Source organism: Paroedura picta, chromosome 16 (assembly GCF_049243985.1).
Source record: "Paroedura picta isolate Pp20150507F chromosome 16, Ppicta_v3.0, whole genome shotgun sequence".
Lineage (NCBI taxonomy): Eukaryota > Metazoa > Chordata > Lepidosauria > Squamata > Gekkonidae > Paroedura > Paroedura picta.
This window is the reverse complement of record NC_135384.1, coordinates 30,198,060-30,220,121: the sequence shown is the minus strand read 5'-3', so window position 1 is coordinate 30,220,121 and position 22,062 is coordinate 30,198,060. Positions and strand designations below refer to the sequence as shown.

The following is a 22,062-nucleotide window of genomic DNA, read 5'->3' as shown; positions in this document are numbered from 1 at the left end:
AAGAAGCGGTCATTGACAGAAACGTATGGCAAAAACTTTCCTATAGAATCGCCGAGGGTCAGACACAACTGAACGGACGACATTATCACCAAACTCATTCCCTTTAGTGGAGTTTGGCTGGACTGACTTGCTGAGGGATGCCTTGTAAAGATCCTGCCCCCTCTAACGGTTAGCAGGTGTCTGTCCAGCAGTCGGGGCAATGAACGGATTAAAGAGTAAGGCCAAGTCTGGTATTCTGCAGACAGGCAAGGAAAAGCCCCTTTATAAAGACGGTTTAGCGTGATGTTGGGGTTAAGAGCAGTGGCCTCTACTCTGGAGAACTGGGGTTGATTCTTCACTCCTCCTCCAGATGCAGCCCGCCAGGTGACCTTGGGCCAGCCACAGTTCTCTCAGAGCTCTCTCATCCCCACCGACCTCACAGGGTGTCTGCTGTGGGGAGAGGAAGGGAAGGAGATGGGAGGTCACTTTGGGACTCCTTCAGGTAGTCTGCTCTTGCCCCTGCCTGGTGGAACGAGCTCCCGGAAGAGCCGAGGGCCCCGATGGAACTACTTCAGTCCCACAGGCCCCGTAAGACCGAGCTCTTCCACCAGGCATTCAGTTGAGGCCAGGCTGAGGATGGTCTGCCGGTCCCCTGGTGCCCTGTCTCTGGGTGCCTCGTTCCCTGGGCATATTTAGCAGCTAGCTGGTGTCTTGGTAGAGGAATAGGATTGGAGGGAGGGGGATTTTAGTAGAATGTTTTATTGAACTGTTGTGGTATTTTAATGAATGTTGTTAGCTGTCACAAGCTAGCTGGCTAGGAGCAGAGGCCTAGAAATTGAACAAACAAACAAACTTTTGAATGAATGGCAGGTATAAAAAAACCAGCTCTTCTTCTACAGAGGGTATCGGAGGAGACAAGTAATTAGCATAGTTAAAATAGGAACTTCCTGGTGTCTTTCAAGTCATCTTCTCCAGAGTCCTGATTGGCTCTTTTGGAGACCTTCTTGGCATTTTTAAACTCTGCCAACATTTATTCCCACTTGGTGCTTGAGCTTTCATAGGTCCGCAGATATCCCTGCTGGGCTTCTTCTTCTTCCCAAATTCCTCAAACCTCCCCAGCCCCAAATTCCCAGGGATTTCCTGGAGTTGGCAACCAAGCTCTGCTGGCGTGAAAGCCCTGATTCCGATTCCACCTCCTGCCCACTACTAGGTCAAGAGAAAGTAGGGCAGCAGGCCTGGCCAATAAATGTCACAAGAAGGGTTTTTATATTTCTGTATTGCCCAAGAAAAGACTGCGGAGGGATGTCTTCTAGCTGAAGGGTGGGGGTTGAGTCTTAGTCTACCCTTTGCTATCCTTGGAACATATTGTTCATATCGTTACTTTTTTAACTACCAAAGCTGCTTTATTCCATCTAATCTACGCTCTGAGAAATGTCTGAGTGAATGGACTGCTTCAGACTGTGGACCTGCGTCTCTGGCTGGTCTCCGGCTGGAGTAGCCCGCAGGACCACGGAAGCCACTGACGGCCTGCAAGCACCAGACTCGGAGCGGTCAGCTGGAAATGTAAAGGCAGAGGGATCTCAGCGGGGCACAAGGCTCTAAGGCACCTGAGCCCCCCTGGTATCTGGAGATATGGCTGCTGCAGCAGGCTGTGTGGCCAACGTGGTCTGACATTTCATCAGTCACTGTGGCTGGCTGGCATCTCTGGGGGCAGGACGCGGCAAGACGGGGCTCTCTCCGTGCCAAATTGGGGAGTGGGTGAACAGTTGCTGGGCAGTTCACTTACTTTTGGGGGGAGGAGAAACACGTCACATTCCTGTCTTCTCTGGGCGTTTCTCAGCGGATGGACTGGACCAGGGAGCACTTTTCCTGTGTCTGGATGGAGTTCATTAACAGCTCAATTCGGAAGTGCTTCTCACGTGTCTGGGTGGAAATCACTAGATTAGACAAGGTCTTGCTTATCTTATCTGGAGATAAACTGTAATTCTGGAGGATTGCGAGGCCTCACCTGGAGGCAAGGGCGGAGAAAAGTGAGCATGGCTGCTGTAACGTGTTTGTCCTGCAACGCAGTCAAAATAAACAAAAACCTTAAAACACCTCCCATCCCTCAATAACCATGGCCCACGTGCTGCCAATACACGAATATTTCCCTGCATGACATTTGCAAAGGGCCCCTTGCGCCTTCAGTCATGAGGTGCTGCATTTCGATGCCGGAGGGGGAGATGGGGAGGCAGGTGTAGCAGTTTCTTTTGGCATATCTGTTGAGGGGGTCCTTGCCCAGCTCCAGGAAACCAAAAGGGGAACAAAAAGGCAACCTGAAAATCAGACCGGGAACCCGAGGGCTGAGCAAACCCAAAACCAGAATGAAATGCAACCATTTATTACCCAGTGCGCGTAATTAAGATTTAAAACTTGCTTGGAGGGCAGTCTAAACATCTAATGAATAAATAACCTGCAAAGAAGGATATCATTATAAACTTAATTCCAAGTCTACAGCAACCTGGGATTCCAAAGGATCGCATGAATGGGGACACACGTAACATCAAGAGGCCCGACATGTTTCCACCCCGAGGGCCTTCTTCAATGACCCTTATTATTGCTCACCCATAAACTATATTCCAACCTGGGATGTCTGTTTAAAGCCAGGCAGGTTGCATCTGAAGCCCCAAATGATGGGTGTAAATCAATTCTTATACATTAAGGTGCTCTCATTCATTAAGCATAGTAATTAAGAACCAATTTTGAGTCCAGGGGCACTTTTAAGACCAACAAAGTCTTATTCAAGTTGCAAACTTCCGCGTGCACAGCACGCTTCTTCAGATGCAATGAAATGGAAATTCCCAGACCGCATACATAAGGAGAAAGTCAGCCATGGCTTAGGACACAGCGTAATGAAGATGTTCACCAGTGAACCCAAATAAAAGATATCCTTAATGTGCTATTCCTGTAAGGCCTGTTTATCTGGAAAACATCTTCATAACTTTCTCCTTATATATGGAAATTTCAGTGTCATTATCTGACAAAGTACACTGTGTACAAGAACATTTACAACTTGAATTGAACTTTGTTGGTCTTCATGGAACCCCGGACTTGAACTGTGTTCTGCTGCTTCAGACCAACATGGCCACCCACCTGAATAATTCTGTCCCAGGTCGAGGTTAAATTCCCAGTGTGCACCCTCATGTTTAAGCATTTGAGGGCACACTTCAGCCTAGGCCACCTTTGCCGCTATGCTGGTGGAGTCTGAGCGCCTAGGCTGGTGGGAACTGATTTACATCCATTATGTAGGGCTTCCCCTTGGCAGCTCATATACTATCTGCCTAGCCTTCAAAAGATGTTTCATGCTGGAAGAGTTGTAGTTTATGCGCCTGTAAAATAATTGTGGCCTTTAGGGTCAAAACACATTGGGCCATTTGATGTGACATGCATCACCGTTTATGTGACCCTCTGGAACTGCACCTGCAGCACCTTCTGGCTTTTAATGATATAATTATATGTGGTTCCTAATGCTAATTTTGTGCAGGAGATAATAAACATCAGGGACGAAAACTACCAGGCCACAGCTGCACGGCCCGGGAAACCCAGAGCAGAGCGGCCAGCTCCGGGATGTCCTCGTTCCGAAGGGCACCTCCTGTGCTTCCGGGTTGTCCTGTCGTAGTGGAAACAGACCGCCTTCAGACCCCTGTGCAGATTTTCTGCAGAGTTGTGCAAGAAGTGGGTCTTATTTCAGTGTATTGCTCCAGAGGGCCAGGCTTTGAGCCCTCAGCATGGGGGACTTGGGAGAAAGCGTCATTCTGTGCAGAGCCCGGTCACCCTCCCCTCCTCCTTGGGGGAGCACAGTCTGCCAAGCCCACAACAGCCCGCTGGGCTGCATGAGAACTAGATTAAACCTGCATTTGGGGGGCTGAAAAGAAAGTCAGAGAGAGAGGCAGACCTTCTCCCTCTTCCGCAACGGCTGGATCATATTACAGCATCTGGCCGGCAGCCTCCTGCGAGGGAGATGGCTCGGAGGGTCTGTGCCCCCTCGGGGCGTTGCCTTTCCCACAGAGGCCCATCGCTCGGGACAGAAGTAGGGCTGGCAGCAAAGTGGGTACATAGCAGAGCGAGACGGGGGGGGGGAGAGAAGCGGAGAGCAAAGCTGCCTTTTATGGCTCGCTGCAAACCCCCTCGGGATTCCAGCACCGTTCCCTCCCCCAAGGCGGCTCACAGCGGCCACGAAGGGTCTCTCTGCTTCCCAGACTCTTTGCGGAAGGGGATCCCGGCCAGCGCTGTGGCCACCGTCGCCTTCACCGCGCCTGCTGAGGAGGAACATGAAGACGGTTGTGATCTTCCTGATCCTGGCTCTGGCCACGGTTTTTGCCTTGGTGTGTGTTCTGTTGACTAGAAGGGAGAAGGTGTCCACTTGTGGCTGCTCGGAGCGGCCCGCTTCCCCCGAGGCGGCCAGCGGTGAAGAGAGCGACATATTTGCTGACTTGACAGCGGAAGAGATGGCTCAAGTGGTCGCCTACCTCAGGGGCAACCTCGGCGTCCCTCTGCAAGATGCTCGCCACGCAGAACCGGCCGAGAACTGCATTTACTACCTGGACTTGCAGCTCCCTGGGAAAGCCGAGGCACTGGCCTTCCTGGACCACCAAAGGGCCCGGCCCCCTCGGGAGGCGCTGGCCGTGGTGTTCTTTGGGGGCCAGCCAGAGCCCAACGTGACTGAGTTCCTGGTCGGCCCTCTCCCAAATCCGACGTACCACCGGGATATCACGCTCCAGAAGTTTGGCAGGAAAGTGCCCTATCACAGCCGGCCGGTGACGGAGAAGGAGTACCGGGACATTGACCTGTTCATTTTCCACGAGCTCTCCAAGGCCCCGGCCTTCCTCCGGGACTGTTGTGAGTACCCCACGACTGACCTGGCGACGCTCACCACGGCCCCCCGCGGCCTCCAGTCTGGAGACCGGGCGACTTGGTTTGTCCTTTTCCAGAACGTCGTGGGCAGCGGCTACTACGTCCAGCCGGTGGGCTTGGAGGTCTTGGTGGACCACGGCCACTTGAACCGCTCCCGGTGGGTCGTGCGGAGCGTCTTCTATGACGGCCAGTATTATCCGGGCCTGGCCCAGCTGGAAAAGAGCTACAAGGAGAGGGCCGTGAAGGCGGTCCGAGTCAAGCGAGTCCAGCCGGAGGAAGATTCGGCCTCCATGAAGCCCCCTGCCCCGCCTGCTGCTCCTCCTGTGGGCCCGATGCAGTTTGAGCCCCAAGGGAGGCGCTACAGCGTCACGGGCAGCCGTGTGGCCTACCTGTCCTGGAGCTTTGCCTTTGGGATGAACGTGAACACGGGGCCCCGGCTCTTCGACATCCGCTTTGGCCAGGAGAGGGTCGCCTACGAGCTGAGCCTGCAGGAAGCCCTGGCGGTCTACGGGTCGGACTGCCCGGGGGGGATGTCCACCCGCTACATGGACGGGAGCCTGGGCATCGGCAAGTTTTCTTTTGAGCTAGTGCGGGGCGTGGACTGCCCCTACAGGGCCACCTACGTGGACCGGCACTACTTGATGGAGTCTGAGAGCCCCAGGCTGAGGAAGAGCTCGGTCTGCATCTTTGAGCACGACACGGGGGTGCCCCTGCGTCGCCACTTCTCCAACATGGGCTCTTTTTATTACGGGGGGCTCGCCAGGTACGCCCTGGTCTTGCGGGCCATTTCTACCCTTATCAACTACGATTACGTCTGGGATTTTGTTTTCTACCAAAACGGTGCTATCGAAGTCAAGGTCCACGCCACGGGCTACATCAGCTCCTCCTTCTTCACCGGCAAGGGGAAGGCGTTCGGGAGTAGGGTCGGGGACCACACCCTCGGGACCCTCCACACGCACCTCATGAACTACAAAGTGGACCTGGATATTGACGGTAGGTACTCCTGGCGCTTCTCCAAGGGCCACAAGCAGCCAGTGTGAACGAGGGACCCCGTAGGCTGTGGCGGCATGCCTGGTCTTTGGAGCCAGCTGGGTGTGGGGTCAAGAGCTGGAGAACTGGCTTTGATTGCCCCTTCCTCCTCCTCCACCTACAGCCAGCTCGGGGACCTTGGGCCAGTCACACTTCTGTCAGAGCTGCTGTCACAGAGGCTTCTGTTGTGGGAAGAGGAACTGAGAGCCAATGTGGAATACTGGTTAAGTGTGGTGGAGGTCTGGGCCAGTCACAGTTCTTTCTGAGCTCTCAGCCTCACCTACCTCACAAGTTATCTGTTGTGGGGAAAGGAAGGGGAGATGAGTTTAAGCTGCTTTGAGACTCCTTTGGGCTGTAAAAAAGCAGCATATAAGAACCAGTTCTTCTCCTTCTCCTTCTCCTTCTCCTTCTCCTTCTCCTCCTCCTCCTCCTCCTCCTCCTCCTCCTCCTCCTCCTCCTCCTCCTCCTTCTTCTTCTTCTTCTTCTGCTTCTCCTGCTTCTTCTTCTTCTTCTTCTTCTTCTTCTTCTTCTTCTTCTTCTTCTTCTTTCTTCTTCTTCTTCTTCTTCCTATGCTGTATCCACCTTCCTGCTGATGCCCCCTGCAGGACGCTCTTTGTGTTCTGCTCAGTCCAGCATGCCGCATTTTCCAAGCGGGAGAGCCAAGCACGTTCTCTTGGGTTTTGTTCTTTAGGGACCAAGAACTCCTTGGTGGCCCTTGAGACGGCCTTTGAGACCGTGCAGGTGCCCTGGAGCCCCGAACACCAGATCCAGCGGCCGATGCTCGTCAGGCGAGTCCTGGACAAGGAGGAGGAGGCCGCCTTCCCCTTGGGCGGCAAAGCCCCGCGGTATCTGCACTTCGCCTCCAGACGGGAGAACCAGTGGGGCCACCAGCGGACGTACCGCATCCAGGCGGTCAACTTTGCGGGCGAGCACCTGCCCGAAACAAGCACCATGGAGAGGTCCATCAGCTGGGGCAGGTGAGTGGCTTCCTTCCTGCCCAGTCTCCCGAACGGAGTGCCAGGTGGGGGGCTGTGGGGGCTGAAGCAGCAGAGCCCCCTCCCGTCGGGCACCTTGAAGTCCAGCCAGGTTTTATTTGAGGTGTGCCTGCCCATCCCCAACAAAGCTGGCACCCGGAACAAAACGCGGTTGGTCTTCAAGGCACACAAGGAAGATGACCCCGGAAGCCGAAAAAGAAAAATGGAGGGGGGGGGAGTTTTAAAGGTTCACCTCAGGACAAAAGTCTCGCTGTCACGGACGGCTCCTGTTTTCCATTTCAGTCAAAAACTTTGGCTACAGCCATTAAACAAAACCCAAAAGGAAAGGATCTTTCATGGCTAACCAGAGGCATGCCCTGGACCTCCTCTCTGACCATGCGGCAATGATATTGGCTTGCCAACCTCCAGATGGCACCTGGAGAACTCCCACTAGCACAATTGGTCTCTGGGTGACTAAGATCGGTTCCCCTGGAGACACAAGACTGCTCTGGAGGGAGGACGGCGGGGCATTACTGGTCCCTGTCTTTCCCCACCCCCCTCCCAATTGCCAGATCTTTCCCAACCCAGAGGTGTCCGCCCTGCAGTCGAAGTGGACACCCTACAAAAGGGATCCCAGCTCTACCAAGATACATATTGAGCAAATAGCAAGGGGCCGGCCTTTCTCCCTGCGGCTCAAGCTCATGCAGTTGGCTAGCACAAGGTCCCCGAGCAGGGCAGGGGTTACAGTACCCGAAAACAATGTGAATGACAAGCATCCCGAGGCCAGGCATACTGTAAACAACACAGAATGTGGAATGATAACAACAGGGAGCAATGCAACAAAAACAATTCATACAATTGACTGCAGAATGGCAAATGGATTCCAAATCCAGCACTTCAGCAAGCAAGCTAGAGCAAATCCAGCGGCATTCACCCAGGGCCAGCCCATGCCGAAGCGTTTATTATTATTATTGTTGTTGTTGTTGTTGTTGTTGTATTTATACCCCGCCTCCCCCCGAAGGCTCGAGGCGGCTTACACAACCCCGTCCCCTAAAGGTGAGTTGTTGCAAAATGGGTGTGTGGGGAGCTTTGACACTGCATTTTGTTTTTGTTTCTTTTGAAATAATAATATTTTTAAGAAAACCAAATGAAAACTCCTCGTGGCCATAGGCCCAGGCTTCCATGCGCTTAGTGGGGCCACAAACAACAAATAACCGTTGACAACTGACACACACAGACACACAAATGCAAAACCAAGTGAAACATAATAATGAAATGTACAATGGAATGCTTCTTCGGATTTACTTGACTAGCCGCACAAGGGCTTCCTTTCTTGTTGGGAATCTGTCTCTGCCCCATTCAGCAGCTCCTCGTCTTCCAACAAGCGCCAAGAACTGCTGGGAAGACATCCACTGGGGAGTGAACTATGCTCCTAGCCTGCTTGGAATTTCACGCTGGAGAGCAAACGGCACGGCTTTCTGCCCTTCCCCTCTCTCCCTCTCTCCGTTCTCCTCCTCGGGGCCATACTTCCTTCGTCTGCTGCCACATGCATTTAATGCAGCATTACGGATGGAGCTGTGAGCTCCGGTTCCCCTTCGAGGCTCAGTTTCCTCCCACAGAAGCCTGCATGAATCGGAAGTTTCTCACCAGGCACGAAGGGTTCGTCCGTTGAGCAGAAGGATTTCTACGAAGAGGTGCAGGCAACAGAAAAGGGGCGGAGGAGGGAGCCAACCAGCCCTGGCCCATCCAAGGCCTCAACCTTACACCTGGCAGGAGAGTGCTGTTCTGCAGGCCCTGCAGGATTCTGGCTGCTCCAGCAGGGCCTGGGTCTCAGCTGGCAACTCTTTCTGCCACCCGGAAAGGGCCCTTGCTTGGCTCCCCCGGGAGCTCAATGGTGGGCTTGGAGCGTTGCTTCCTCTGATGGCCCCCTGTGTCCTCGGTCCCTTGGGCCTCTGCCCCACTCTCCTCATGCCCCATCCTCTCCAGGTACCAGGTGGCCGTCACCAAGCGGAAAGAGGAGGAGCTGACCAGCACCTGCATCTACAACCAGAACGACCCGTGGGATCCCTTGGTGACCTTTGCCAACTTCATTGACAACGAGACCATCACTGACCAGGTGAGTCTCTGCAATCAGGGATGTGGCCAAAAAGGAGAAAAGAAAATGGGGGGGGGGGCAGCCAACACGACAGGTAAGCAAGGTGGGGCAGGGGCCCATAGGGGAGTTCTCCCCCCCTCCCCCCCCGCCACTTTGATGGAGGGGAAAGCCTCTTCTGACGGCGGGTTTCTCTCTCTGTCTTCCTGCCCAGGACCTGGTGGCTTGGGTCTCCGTGGGCTTCTTGCACGTGCCCCATGCGGAGGACATCCCCAACACAGCGACCGTGGGCAACGGGGTGGGCTTCTTCCTCCGGCCTTACAACTACTTTAACGTGGACCCCTCTGTCGAGTCCCCGGATGGCGTCTACTTCGCGGGGGGCCAGGATGCCAGCCAGTGTGGCCTCAACCGGGCAGCTTGCTTGCCCAAGGCCGCCTCCTGCTCCCCTCGCCTCCCCACTTTTGCCTACACGGGATTCCAGAACCTGACCGACCTTTGACCTGATGGGACCCCCGCCCGCCCCCGCCAGCGCACGCCCTAGTTTAGCTAGCTGATGGGCCTGCCTGCCCCCCCCCTGGCTCGCCCTTTCCCTCGGCTGCCCCTTCCGGCTTCTCAGCTGGGTGCAAAAAGGTGCCACCTTCACCTCTGAGAGCCTGTTTTGATGCGAGAAGTCATGATGTGGGGAAGTCATGACGCGGGAGGAGTCTCTGGCGACTGAAATATTCAGCCGCGTACATTTCCGGCAAGTACAGCCTGTGCAGGTGTGTTGTGGACATGGGTGGAGACAGGTGGGGGTGATACTCCCCGTGCCTGTTGGAGAACAGCTGGAGCCAGCTTGCCAGGCACACCAAGCTACATCTCGGCAGGTCTCCCCCCCGCCCCACCCTTGCTGCCACCTTTTGCTTATGGGGGGGGGGTTGGGGGCCTCTCTTCTTTTGCTGGCTTCCCACTGGGAACGTGGTGGGTGCAGGAATAGTTGGGATGGTCCCAAGCGATGAGGGAATTTGAGATTGCAATCACTGCTTTTTTATGCGGGGGGGGGGACCAAAAAGGAAATGACGGCAATCCCTTAATCTCAGAGTTTAGGACTGAAATAAAATGGAATTAGGAAGGAGGAGGGAAAGATCTGGGTTTTTTTTGTTTTGTTTTTTTAATATCCTGCATTCTGCTATCTGGAGGACTCCTAAAGCAGCTTCCAAACCTCTTTCCCTTCCTCTCCCCACAACAGACACCCTGTGAGGGAGTTGGGGCCGAGAGAGCCCTCAGAGAACTGTGAGTGGCCCAAGGCCACCCAGCTGGCTGCCTGTGGAGGAGGAGTGGGGAAGCAAACCCAGTTCTCCCGATTGGACTCTGCCGCTCTTAACCACCGCAGCACACTGGCTCTGGAGGCCCCTTCCTTGTGGCGAAGCTTTCACAGACCAGAGTGAATTTCCCCTGCGGCATGCACAGCACCCTCTCTCTGAGAGCCAGCGTGGTGGTGCGGTTAGCAGGGCGGACTTCTAACCTGGCGAGCCGAGTTTGCTTCCGCGCAACCAGCTGGGTGACCTTGGCCTTGCCACAGCACTCAGAAAGCTGCTCTTCCAGAGTAGTCCTGTCAGAGCTCTCTCAGCCCCACCCACCTCTCAGGGTGTCTGGGGTGGGGAGAGGAAAGGGAAGGCACATGGAAGCCGCTTTTTGAGACTCCTTCGGGTAGAGAAAAGCGGCATCTAAGAACTAACTCTTCTTCTTCTTCTAATTAGTCTCATGGTTCCACAGTTGGGAATGCGTCTGTCCATTAGTCTCCAATTTTGACATTTTTATTTCCTCTACTATGTTTTTCCTCCCAGAGTTGAACCCAAGCAAATGATAACCTTGTGAATGTTGCTTGTTGCTCCTGTCAGGCCCTAGAACCTGCTCTGTGTCTTCCTTAGGCTGTGGGCTAATCCTTGGCCCTCCCTCTGGCTCTCCTAGGTGGACTTGCCACTCCCATTCCATTGTTTCTGAGGAAGTGTGCTGTGCACACAAAAGCTTGCACCTTGAATAAAATTCTGTCTGTCTTAAAGGTGCCTGGCTGGACTCGAGCTTTGTGCTGCATCCCTCACGGGCACCCTTGGGCATGCTGAAGCCGCATCTCAGGACTTCTGGTCCAGAACGGCTTTTGCCAAGCAATTCCATGGGGCTCATGGCCACAGGAAACGCATCCTGGGAATGGTGCCTGCCTGGTGTGTTTGATTTTGCTCCCGCCAGGCACACCCAGCTCTTCTGCTGAAACGAATGCAGGGAGGCGCAAAAGCATGACAAAGCAGAGAAGTGTCTCCCCAGGACCCACGGACTCCCACACCCGCCTCTCCCTCCACGAGATCTGCAGGAGGACCAGGGGGGGGGGGCGTGCTGGTCTTCCCCCGGGACAAAGCGATGGGGGAAGTGGGCTGTCAAGCAAGAGGTGCAGGGGAAACTGGTCCCGCTCTCCTCCTTGGGGAACGGGGGGTGCCGAACTACTCTCCTCCCTCCTTTTTGAAACCCATTTCCCCCCGCCTGTCGCACAAACCACACACACCGTCCCTCGGAGAGCATTGACTGCAGGAGGAGAAGATGAAGAAGAGCTCTCCCTTCCCCTCCCCACCACAGACACTCTGTGAGGTAGGTGGGCCTGAGAGAGCTCTGGGAGAACTGAGGAGGATTGGGGTTTCAAACCCGGTTCTCCGGATTAGTGGCCGCCACTCTTAGAGGACAGAGGGGGCAGCTCTGTTTGGACTTCTGAGGTCGCTCGGTCTGTGTTGTGGCTTTCCTGCAAGTCCACGGCAAGAGGCCGCTCCTCACGCAGCCCAGCCAAAGCCGGAGGGTTAATCTGTAACGCTGGTATTGATTGAGAGGGTGGGAGGGAGGCTGACAGGCGGGGGGGGGGGGTCAGTTGCCCTTGCTTCAGGCCGGCCTTGCCTGGCACAGCCTGGCTCACGGTCCGCGGTCAACAACAGTGTCTTGCGTCTGAGTCAGCCCCCGGAAACGCTGCCCTCCTCGCCTCCAGACCAAGGCCTCCGTTACAAACTGTTCCGGCAGCCCAGATCTGGCCGAGCTCGGTGGCTCCCCAGCGCCTGTTCACGTGAGCACCGGCTTGCTCTCCCTGAGACTCTGACCCCGGGAAGGCCCTCGGCCGCAAGCCCCAGCCTGGCCTCCCTCCCAGGCCAGCCTGGCTCTGCTTATGGCCCTCCAGCTCGGGCCGATGCCACCAAAGACGAAATGGTTGTGGGTCAATGACGGCCGCTGGTGCCGGGCGGAGGGCTAGTGGGTGAGTCCCCTGAGGGGCCCCTTGGAGACCAACCGAGCTTTATCCACGGTGTAAGTGTTGGTGTGCCTCAGATGCCCAAACACACAGAGTAGCTTAAGCTTTGCTATTCAGTCTGTGAAACGCCTTTGGTGTGCCGGGTGCGAAATTTGCTGCTCCCCCTCTAGCCACACAGACGGACTGGGAACGTCCACTGAGGTGCACCTGCTCACACACCCTCATGCTCTGAATAAAACTTGGTTGGTTTTCAAGGGGCCCCTGGACACCAACTCTGTCCTTACGTGGTTACAGAAGTGCAAAATGCCAGCTGGGAATGGACTTCCGGACGGTGCCGGAGAAAGCCGCAAACGTGGGGTGCCAGGCACAGACTCAGAGACGGCATCCAGAGAACAGGCCGGCAAGTAACATGTGCAGAAATGCTCTTGACCTGAGCCCCAGCAAGCCCGAACCTCTCAATTCACAGAAGCTAAGCAGGGCCAACCCTGGCTAGTATTTGGAGGGGAGACCTCCTGGAAACCGGGGGGAACATTGGGGGAGGGGGTCATGATAGGCCACGGCAGACCCCTCCCAACTCCCCTTCCCTGGTTGCCAGATTGTTCTCAGATCTCCTGGCCACACGAGGCACACGCCAGAAGATAAACAAATGTTTTCATTCCCCAAAAGAGGCAGCGAGGTCGCCCTTGCCTGGAGAGCTTGCTCTACGGTCATCTGGCTTACTGGATCCCCCCAGCCCCCTCCTCAGAGTGGCTCCTCAAAGCAGGTTTCTGTGTTGGCCCGTGGCACAGAGCAAGCAGTGCCCAGCCACGGAGCAAGCGGTGCCCAGCCACGGAGGGGGAGGGGCCCAGAGAGTGGCCGGATTGCGGTTCCACGTCTGCAGTGTCCTGTCCTTCGGGGACATGGCCACTGCCTACGCAGGCTGTGGCGGGTCAAGGACCCCCGGCTTGGACTTTCGTTGTGGAGCAGAGATAAGCCGGAGCTTTTCACTGGCCAGCCACAAATCATTAACCCCACTCACTCGTCCTGGTGGCACGAGGGTGGACAACAGCGCTTGGGAGGGAGGACGCACTCGGCACAGATGGCCAAGCTGGCAGCGTGATCCGGGCTTCTAGGAAAAGGAGCACAACAAACAGCCCCCGGGAGAAATGGAGCCGCCGCCGTGGTCTCCAGGAAGGGGGACTTGGCTTCAGAGACATCCAGGCCTTGGAAAGCCCTGCACGCTTGCTGTCCAGAGGGGAAGACCACGGGCTTGGCGAGTACAACACACACGTGCACCCCCCAATCAGCTCCAGCTGCATCTCAGTTCTCCCTGAGTGTCTGGAACTGTCCTTCCCATGTCCCTTCCTCGGAGGTGGGGCTGAGAAAGGGGGAGGGGGAGGAGGCAGGTCTCTCAGTGGGGTATCAGGCCGTCTCCCCAAAGCTGCCCTTTTCTCCCAGGGGTCAGGAGAACAGCTGTAATTCCAGGTGACCCCTGCAACCCAACTGGCACACTTTCCCTTCCATACCCGCTCTGGCAGAATGGTCTCTCCCCCAAACCAGGGTGCTTCTTAATCATTAGGGGGTGGCCTCAAAATGGCCAAGATCCTCCCAAATGCAACCCCACCTGCTCTGCAAAATGCACTGCGTGAATACCTGGCAGGTGCCCAGTCCTTCAGCAGCCCAGCCCCCCCCCCCACACACACACACTTTTGATCTCCTCAGCAAGAATTCTCCACAGTAGCTGCTTAAGTAGCGGCGGCTGATAATTCTGGCTGCGGAGATAAAAATGCGGCGCCCTGCAGGGCGAGTGGGATGAAGTCTCCCCAGGTGGACTCAAGTCAGTTGAGTCAGCATCGACTCTCCTCTCCCTCCGGACCGTCTGCAGGCAGTGTGACGGAAGCCGCTTAAGATCAGCTGGACGGGAGCCCAGAAAGGCAAAGCTCACCTGGAGACGCCTTTTGTCCGACCCGGGCTCCCTTCACGAATTCCACGCCTCATCCTCTTCCCCTGCTTAGGAATCCGTTGGGCTCCCCCCAGAACAACGCAGCCAGGAGGTGCCCGGGAAGGGATGCCGGTCCCCCAAGGTCAGATGCAGAAGGGAGGCAGCAGGCGGCTGCAGAGCCCTCTCGGCTCAGGGAACAAGCGGTCCAGGCAGGTAGTCAAACTGCGGCCCTCCAGATGTCCATGGACTACAATTCCCATGAGCCCCTGCCAGCATTCGCTGGCAGGGGCTCATGGGAATTGTAGTCCATGGACATCTGGAGGGCCGCAGTTTGACGACCCCTGAGTGGCAAATGCTCTCACCGGCATTCCAGGATAGGAAATGAGATCAAGCCGCATAAAATATATTTTAAAAACTTCGATATATACAATCAGGAAGTATATCAAATACAATATATACAATACTATTAAATAAAAGATGCCCACACAGAAACAATACCAGCAAATTAAAGCAATTTGCCAGCAGTGTTTATCAAGGCCAAACTTATGGCCGCTTTTCGTGAAATCTCCGGTTTCTTATCCAGAGCATAAGTGTAAAGTTGAACAATCTTCCTTTCCCAGGCAGGCTGGAAACAGTCAGGGTAACAAGGGCTTCCCAAATCTGCTGGTAATTTTTACAGTCCAAGGTAAAGAAGGCAAATGCACGCTTGGGCTGTATCAGCAGAGGGGTCGCACCCAAATCACAAGAGGTCATAGTTCACTGTAGACCGCCTCGGTCAGACCCCACCTGGAGTACTGTGTGCAGTCCTGGGGGCCTCCCTTTCAAATGTCCATTGATTTTAAACCAGTTTAAATAGAATTTCTACATCTGACTTTGATTTAACGGGGGGGGGGAGGGAAGGAAGGATAACTGGAGGACCATTTTAAAATCTGGAGCCAGCTGCACCGTCCTCTCCATGGGGGAGTGCACACCGAAGGAAAACCAAGGACGCCTGCACAAGGGAGCTTCTACCTTGAATGAAACCGGTTGGACTCCAGTTTCCTCTGCTGCTCCAGACCAAGGCGCCCGCCCACCTGGCTGTAGGGATGCTTGTTTTTGACTTTGTTTCTGCCGTGGTGGGGTGGGGGAAGCGGGGAGCCCTGTTTGCCCAACGGTGTCACTGCAGAGAGACAACACTCACCCCCCCCACACACACACACACACAGTTCGGCTATTTTGGACGACGTATTTGTCCCCTTGCATAAATGGCTCTGCGCTTGTTTGTCCCAAGCTGGTTGGGGGAAGCACCTTTGATCCTGAGGTGTTTTGTGACCAAAGGGAATTTGGGTCCAAAGCTCAACTCGCTGCACTCCCCGGGGGATAAAAGGCTGCGAGGGAGCGGGCCCCCGGGGAGCTGTCGGGCGGCAGAGTCCCAGCGCAGTCCGTCCGAGAGCGTCACCGAGAGAGAATGGAAGCCGGCATGGACCTCCTCCACCACTCGGGCATCCAAGCCACGCACTACCTGCAAGCCAGCTACCCGGCCTCCCAGGACTGGTTCCTCTTCGTCTCCTTCGCCGCCGACCTCCGAAACACCTTCTTCGTCCTCTTCCCCATCTGGTTCCACCTCTGCGAGGCCGTGGGCATCAGGCTCATCTGGGTGGCCGTGATTGGAGACTGGCTGAACCTGGTCTTCAAGTGGTGAGCGGCTTCCCCGCCCGGCAGGGCTCTTGGGCTGGCAGCTTTCGTGCCCCAGCGTTTGCGAGAGAGAGAGAGTGCCCCTGGCACCTGGAGAAGGCTGGCCTTCCCCTCTGAGCCACCCGCTAGCTCCTGCCAGGTTGGCATCGGGAAGGAAGGCCGTCCGACCCGTTCTCCAGCATCCCTTGTCCTTTTACAAAGGCACCACTGCTGGAATGGCCAAACCACTTTCCCCAGGCTCTCCCAGGTCTCCCCCTCCTCCTTCCTGCTCCCTTCACCCTCCCTGGCTGTTCAGCCTCAGGCTGGCGGTCTGTTTTCCTGGGTCTAAGGGAGAGAGGACAGCCCCCCCCCTCGTCCCCGACTGCCTCTCAGACAGCCTCGGGGATAAATGCAGATTTCTTTCTCAGCATACGCCATAGAGAGAGGTGGGCTCTCCCCCCTCCCCCCCAGAAGTACACAGCAAGGTTTTGGTGGTTTGGGGCTGTAGCCCCCTCTGCTGTCCCTGACTGTCCCTCTTCCTGCAGGATCTTATTTGGACAGAGACCCTACTGGTGGGTGCATGAAACCGGATTCTACCGCAATGCCTCAGCCCCTTCCATCCAGCAGTTCCCTGTGACCTGCGAGACCGGCCCAGGTGAGACGCCAAGGCAGAGGGGAGCAGGGCTGGGCCCAGAGAAGAGAAGGGCGCTTGGGTGGGCTGGAGGGTGCCCAAGGCAGCAAGAGTGGGAACCTCTCCCGGACAGAGTGTGGAACGTGTGAACAGTTGCCGGGCATGTTGTGTACTTGTGTACTCCCGGGGAAGGGTGTGTGTCCAACACGTCCCATTGCTGCCTTCTCCGGGAGCCTGCCAGGGACTGGACAGAACGAGGCAGTGTGCTTCCTGTGTTCATTAGCAAATCCATTAAGAAGGGTGTTTCCTGTGTCTGGGTGGAGTTCATTAAAGAGACCATTAGTCAAGGTCTTGCCACTTTTACCTGGTGAACCATTGTGAGGTGTTTTTAGAGTCCTGCGGTTTTTTATTCTGGTGTTTTTTAGGGCTGGTAGCCGGCTCTCGCTGATTTTCAGACTCTCTCTTCATTTCTGCCCACCCAGATGCAGGAAAGACACTTTCTAACTAAAAGTATGAAATGTAACGACGCAGAGCAGATACAGAGCAGTCCACCCCCCCCCCCAGCACAGCCTGGCCCAATCTGCACCCCCCCCCCCCCGCTCCTTTCTTTGTAGCCCCAAGAGGTTAAAATGCTTTGCCAAACCGGGACCGTCCCTGATGTCCTTTGAAATGCTGCTGTGCTTCTGACTGTGGCGGAGGCAAAGGAACTCAGGCCGGGAAATTCACGGGGAGGGTCCAGGGCTACGGAGCCTGCCTTCTCTCTCTGTGGCCGGGAGGCCAGTTGGGATCCCGCAAGGTCTCCATGCCCCGTCTCTTCCCTTCCTTCCTTGCTCCCCGCGGCAGGAAGCCCCTCGGGACACGCCATGGGATCTGCCGGGGTGTACTACGTGACCATCACCGCCATCCTCTCCATCCTCCTGGGCAACAAGCAGCCGTCCTGGAAGCATCGGTCAGTAGCAGCCTGCGGGGAAGGAGGCCTCGGGAGGCAGCGGAGGGCTGCCCTGGAGGGGAAGGGTGCTGTGGTGGGTCCTGACCCAGCCTGGCTGGCCGGTCCCTGTGCTCACGATGGCCTCCCTCTCCCTCTCCCTCTCCCTTGGCAGCTTCCTGCAGGCGGTGCTGTGGGCCGCCTTTTGGGCCATCCAGGTCTGCGTCTGCCTCTCTCGGGTCTTCCTCGCTGCCCATTTCCCTCACCAGGTCATTGCTGGCGTCTTCTCAGGTGAGTTCGCCTCCTCCCCTCCGCTGCCCCTGCAGACCCCCAAGCAAGTGCATGTTCCTCTGCTTCCATTTCCTCACCAGTTCTGGTGCCCCGGTGGAGCTGCTGGGTTCTCCCGGGAGGCAGAAAACAGCCTGGTCTTGACTCTGGGCCAGATTGCCAGACCAGGCTGGGAGATCCCTGGAGACTTGGGGGGTGAAGTCTGAGGAGTGGAGGGACTTCCCTGCACTATAGACTACCCCACATGCTACCTTCCAGGCAGCCCTTGGAGATGAGCTGTCAGCTATCATTCCAGGGGAGCCCCAGGCCCCACCTGGAGCCTGGCCACCCTCTCCTGGGAGATCCCCAGCCACCACCTGGAGGTTGGCAAGCCTAGCTAGGGGGCCCTGAGAGCAAGTTCCAAAAGGAGGTTGGCTGGGGGAGCTGAGAGATGCTTCTGGGCACCTGCAGGGCTCTTGTTCACCTTGCTTTTGTTTTACAAAGTACTTCCCAAGATGCTCGGCCCAAAACTTCTCGTGTTGGTGGGGTCTGAATTTGCAAAAAAATGCAGAGCACCAGACTGCTTAAAAGAACAGAATAGTTTTATTGTGAAAGAAACTTTGTGTAGGAGGAGAGAAGAGAGTTCTAACCATGTAGCTGTCAAACTGCTGTCAGCTGCCATTCAGTATGTCTGCTGTTCTGGAGGCAAGCAGGGAGGAAGTGGGCTCAAAGAAGCAGGAAGTCTCCCGTTGAGCCAGTCAGGATGTAGGAGATAACTGGAAAAATACCATTATGTTCCTGATGTCGCTATGCCAAAGACCCCTGTCCTCCGGTGCCCCCTGCAGGCCCCTCTTTGTGCTGTGTTCAATCATGCTCACTGCGCATCTTGCCCACCCCAACTGCTTGAAGGGTTTTCAGGGTCTGCCACCTCTGCCTCTTGCTCCCCACGCCAGGCATGCTGGTTGCCGAATCGTTCCAGCGCATCCACTCCATCTACAACGCCAGCCTGCGGAGGTACACGGCCACGACGCTCTTCCTCTTCGGCTTCGCCCTGGGCTTCTACCTGCTGCTCCGGGTCCTGGGCGTGGACCTCCTATGGACCCTGGAGAAGGCCAAGAGGTGGTGTGAGAAGCCAGAGTGGGTCCACCTGGACACCACCCCCTTTGCCGGCCTCCTGCGCAACCTGGGCGTCCTCTTTGGCCTCGGCCTGGCGCTGAACTCCCCCATGTACCTGGAGAGCTGCCGGGGGAAGCGAGGGCAGCAGCGGGGCTTCCGGCTGAGCTGCGTGGTGGCCTCACTCCTGGTCTTGCACCTCTTCGACTCCTTCAAGCCCCCGGCCAAGGTGGAGCTGCTTTTCTACCTGCTGTCCTTCTGCAAGAGCACCGCTGTGCCTCTGGCCGCGGCCGCCCTCGTCCCCTACTGCGTCTCCCAGCTGCTCAACCACAAGGAGAAGAAAGCGGCGTAGCTGGCCAGCGAGGGAATGACGGCTCCAAGGAGGACCTCTTGAGCCGAAGGACAGGGTGCTGGGATCCCCCTCGCCGGGGGGCCTTGCCTTCTGGCCCCTGTGGGGCTCCCCATCGGTCCCCACACGGGGGTCGCTTTGGCCTGCCCCCCATAGCAGGCAAGGCCAGTGCCACGGTCGCCTGCGTCCCCCCTCCCCCGGCCACTGTTGGTGTGGGGGGCAGGGGTTCCAGCTGCAGGCTGAGAAACCCCGAGAGATTGGTGGCGAGCTCAGCGGCGTAGAATGCCCTGAAGTCCGTGTATTTCCTTCAGGGGATCTGGCCTCTGCCGTCTGGAGATGAGCTGCGATACCCAGGGATCCCCAGGTCCCCCCTGGAGGCTGGCACCCCTCGCGGGAAGGGGGGTAGGGTTACTCGATTCAGGGAAGGAAACCCCTAGAGATTTGGGGGTGGAGGCTGGAGAGGATGGAGACCTCAGTGGGGTACAATGCTATGCAAGTCCGCCCCCCCCCCCACGTCCTGCAGGGACACTGTAGTGTAGAGGTGAGCCGTAATTCCGTGGGGTCCCGTGACGGCCGATTCCACGGCTCTTTCCATTTCTGGGGGGGGCTTCCTGGAGACCTCTGGCGATGGCATGGCCAGTCCTGGCAGGATGGCTGGCATTGTGGGCAGTGCAGGGTGGGGTGGGGGCAGTCAAGCCCCAGGATCGACCACAAGCGGCAGCTGATTGGCTGCCCCCATTGATGCTCAGGCCGCTGGGCTCTGGGAAATGTCTCTGTGACCATATTTCGTTACACCTGCGGAGCTACTTTTGTGACGTTTGGTCAAGCGGTCAATAGTCTTTTGAAATAAAAAAATAAATTATTAAGTGCTGTGTTTATTTTAAAAGTTGCCCAATTGTTGGGTTTTTCCCCTCCGTACCATAAACGTGTTTGTGAAATGGCTCTTCACTGCTCTTCCTTGAAGGTCTGCTTTCTCGCTGAAGGTTGGCAGCCACACCCACCGCCCCTTTGTAGTGCATGCTTCCTCCTCTGAATGGGCGTTGGGTCTGCTTTCGGGTTTTTTAAGGCAAGTGATGAAATGGAGTTTAGCAAATTCCCACAATGTTAGACCAGAAGGCTGAGGGCCAGGCCAGATGTGCAGGTTTGGCACACCCATTCTGAGGCACTTGGGGACTCAATAAGGACTCGATTTGGTCCAGATCCAAATTGGCAGCCCACACTACTAAAAAACGAGTTCCTGGAATTCCTAGCTGGTCTAGCTTCAGAATTTGCAGCACATGCCTGACCCTCCCTCTTAAGGTGGGGGGGGGGAAGGGGGGCAGTATTCTTCTGCATTCCCCTCACAGCTCTGTTCATTACCTTCTCCAGTGGCTGAAAATGCTACACTCCATGTGCGTTTACATGGGGACTGGTTACCATCTGCTAAACTTGTTCTCTACAAACTTATTTGCTACTTCCAAAGCCTAATAACATTTTGGGCTCAGGTCTACACATCGTGAGTTCTGTGATGAGAACTTAATTCCCGAGGACATGTTGGGGACACCCATGAATAAAATTTCCAGCACGGAGCTCAGAACATCTGTCCACTCCCACGGACCCGGGAAGGATACACAAATATCCCAGAAATCCTAAAACGCTAAATCAGATGAAGAGTTTATTCAGCTGGAATCTCCGTTACCCAAATTAGATTGAGTTGGGAAATTTAGCTAGTGAGAGGGGTAATGGTGGAAGCTCCCCCAGTGTCTACCAAGATTAATCACTCAGAATTTGAGCAACATAAATGAAGGTGGTTTGTATTAAGAGAACACCTTAAAGGGAACTGAACAAACTTGGACACAAAATTAAAATATCACGTATACGAGATTAGAGGGTGCGAAGGGAGAATATAAGGTGCCAAGCATGAAGCACAGCTATGTCACAATGCGGAGAAGCCCCCGGAGAAACGGCCATCTCTGGAAGAGATGAAGCTTACAAGAATGAAGGAATGTGTGCATGGGTACCAGGAAACACATACACACACACACACATACACACACACACAAAGAGGGATCCTGGTGTGTAGCTTAAAGAGCAAGGTTTGTATCTTGAGGCTTGGCTCACTGCTGCAGCCCTTCAGGTGATTCTTGAGGTGATTCTGTGGGCATAATAAAGAAAGCAGGTTGAGTTTCTTGTCTTGGGTGGAGCCATGAGTGGGAGCAACACCTGCGATTGCCCTGGGCAGATAGTTGATCCATTTTCCAGGGAAAGAGACAGAGCCACGACTGCAGGACCTGAGTGAGACGAAAAGTGTAAGTGGTTGATTGTGGGGCAGGCTGTAATCCCAGGGGACCCCAGGTCCCACCTGGAACGTGACAGCCCTCCTCGCCTCACACCCCCAGGCCAAGGACCTCAGGCAAGCCACCCCAACACAATGACCTGAGGCAAGTCAGCTTCTCACAGCACTGCGTGAATCTCCAGGCGGCACAACCGGAACGGTGTAAATGCAACTGCCCAAGGCTGAGCCTCTCCTCGGATGTCAGTCTGGAGGGGGTGAGTCACCAGCTGGCCCCATCAGCTCTGCAAGGACTTGTGAGGCTTTCTCATGTGAACAAATCCAGGCCGTCGGCGTGGAGAATGACCAAGAGTTTCCGAAAGAGCACAAGAACCGCTCCCTACCCCCGAGAGTTCAGTTGGATGCTGTCTTTGGACATTTTCTCTTCCAGAGCCCAGCTGGCTCGATCACGCCTTCCGAGGCGAGCTGAGCCTTGTGCCTGGGAGGCCGTTGTCTTCTCGCCCTCGTCGAGGGACATGCAGACGCTCCGGCCCCGAGAGGATCTGAGCTGGGCCTTTCCGGCAGGACGGATTTCCGCTTGGATCCCACAAAAGATTCGGCTGCGCAGCCTTTAAGGGCCATGGGACTCCTCTGGGTTTTTTTTCTTGGGACAGGTCATTTATTAATCCCTGTATCGAGGTCTGTTAATGCCTGAGCTTGTCTCCA

General features: G+C 55.8%; 2 protein-coding genes across 3 annotated transcripts; both read left to right on the top strand.

Annotated features, from left to right (window-relative positions):
- Positions 1-3,809: 3,809 nt before the first annotated feature.
- On the top strand, positions 3,810-11,008 carry LOC143825789 (amine oxidase [copper-containing] 3-like). The gene is made up of 4 exons (XM_077314108.1): positions 3,810-5,865; positions 6,593-6,878; positions 8,862-8,991; positions 9,182-11,008. Exons 1-4 carry the CDS (start codon positions 4,290-4,292, stop codon positions 9,464-9,466), a joined length of 2,277 nt encoding a protein of 758 aa, XP_077170223.1. The 5' UTR covers positions 3,810-4,289; the 3' UTR covers positions 9,467-11,008.
- Positions 11,009-14,498: 3,490 nt separating this feature from the next.
- On the top strand, positions 14,499-19,951 carry LOC143825732 (glucose-6-phosphatase catalytic subunit 1-like). 2 transcript variants are annotated; one of them, XM_077314002.1, is made up of 5 exons: positions 14,499-15,824; positions 16,346-16,455; positions 17,275-17,380; positions 17,532-17,647; positions 18,533-19,079. In XM_077314002.1, exons 1-5 carry the CDS (start codon positions 15,595-15,597, stop codon positions 18,838-18,840), a joined length of 870 nt encoding a protein of 289 aa, XP_077170117.1. In that variant the 5' UTR covers positions 14,499-15,594; the 3' UTR covers positions 18,841-19,079. The 2 variants fall into 2 exon arrangements, with proteins under 2 accessions (XP_077170117.1, XP_077170116.1); XM_077314001.1 differs by having other exon boundaries at positions 15,041-15,824; positions 18,577-19,951.
- The last annotated feature ends 2,111 nt before the right edge of the window (positions 19,952-22,062 follow it).

Bases quoted from the DNA above. Each gene is read 5' to 3' on its own strand.
- LOC143825789 (XM_077314108.1), top strand. From the start codon at position 4,290: ATGAAGACGGTTGTGATCTTCCTGATCCTGGCTCTGGCCACGGTTTTT. The intron at 5,866-6,592 runs GTAGGTACTCCT...TTTGTTCTTTAG, and splicing joins AGTGGACCTGGATATTGACG to GGACCAAGAACTCCTTGGTG. The intron at 6,879-8,861 runs GTGAGTGGCTTC...CATCCTCTCCAG, and splicing joins AGGTCCATCAGCTGGGGCAG to GTACCAGGTGGCCGTCACCA.
- LOC143825732 (XM_077314001.1), top strand. From the start codon at position 15,595: ATGGAAGCCGGCATGGACCTCCTCCACCACTCGGGCATCCAAGCCACG. The intron at 15,825-16,345 runs GTGAGCGGCTTC...CTCTTCCTGCAG, and splicing joins CTGAACCTGGTCTTCAAGTG to GATCTTATTTGGACAGAGAC. The intron at 17,648-18,576 runs GTGAGTTCGCCT...TCCCCACGCCAG, and splicing joins CATTGCTGGCGTCTTCTCAG to GCATGCTGGTTGCCGAATCG.